The sequence below is a fragment of the Epinephelus moara genome, chromosome 22, assembly GCF_006386435.1.
Source record: "Epinephelus moara isolate mb chromosome 22, YSFRI_EMoa_1.0, whole genome shotgun sequence".
Lineage (NCBI taxonomy): Eukaryota > Metazoa > Chordata > Actinopteri > Perciformes > Serranidae > Epinephelus > Epinephelus moara.
In genome coordinates, this window is record NC_065527.1 from 3,033,120 (window position 1) to 3,034,150 (window position 1,031).

The 1,031-nt window shown below is 46.3% G+C and overlaps 1 protein-coding gene across 1 annotated transcript in view; it reads left to right on the top strand.

Annotated features, from left to right (window-relative positions):
- The window catches only part of srd5a1 (steroid-5-alpha-reductase, alpha polypeptide 1 (3-oxo-5 alpha-steroid delta 4-dehydrogenase alpha 1)), a 16,034-nt gene continuing 15,003 nt past the window's right edge, over window positions 1–1,031 (top strand). Inside the window, exon 1 of the mRNA XM_050035569.1 lies at window positions 1–466. Within this exon, the coding sequence (XP_049891526.1) occupies window positions 156–466 (311 nt within the window). The 5' untranslated portion in view covers window positions 1–155. The remainder of the gene's footprint in view (window positions 467–1,031) is intronic.

Here is a 1,031-nt window from a genome sequence, read left to right on the forward strand (position 1 = left end):
GCCATGACTCAGTCGCGTGTAGTATTACACTTTAGTATTAGCTGAGTTGAGGTGTGTGTGATATTAGCTGTGACACAACACACCGTCAGGTAGTTTCTGATAAGACATAATTACATCGTCATTGTTAGGCTATTATTTTTTAGTTTGGTGACGTAATGGACGCTGTGCTGTCCCGGCTCTTCTCCTCGGAGGAAGAGGAACTGTACATGTTGGACTGCATGGCTTACTTGATGGTGTTCATGGCAGCCTGCACCTTCCTCACCCTGCTCTTTGAAAACGTCCCGTACGGCCGTTACTCCAGCAGCAGGTACGGGTTCCCGGTGAACGCCCGGTTCGCCTGGTTCGTCCAGGAGCTGCCTGCCTTCCTCGTCCCTCTGTGTCTGCTGCTTTGGACATCCTCTGCAAAGAGCTCCCTGCTGCCCAACCAGCTGCTCATCGCCATGTACCTCTGCCACTATGTCCAGAGGTGAGTTAAATCATGATGTCACACCTGGAGACAGGTAAGTGTTGTATAACCAATTTAACCAGCATGAATAGTTACTGTAAGAAGTGGCTCCACGGAGGACTCCTGCTGCTCCACTCAGATAATGTAATGAATATGAATATTAATAACAGGAAGAGAAAAGTGCATTTATATTTTATACTGCAGCAATATACTAAAATAATGTCTGTGTTGAAGTCAGGCAACTTCAGACATCAGGTAAAGTGGGACAAACATGGTTTTTAAAGTGTGTCTCAGGCTTTATTACAATATTAGCAGAAAGTTACCAAACTCTCTTTATTGCATCGTTATTACAAATGTGTTTTACTTAACAGCAGGGGCGTAAATATAGACAGTGCAGGTAGTGTGGTTGCTCTGGGGCCCCTAGGGTGGGGGGCCCATAAATAGGCTGACCAAACGTCCTCTTTTGCCCGGACATGTCCACTTTTCACGTCCCGTCCGGGGCGTCTGGGTTTTTTTTTATAAACTGATGATAATGTCCGCTTTTCCGTGTGTGTGTGTGTGTGTGTGTGTGTGTGTGTGTGTGTGT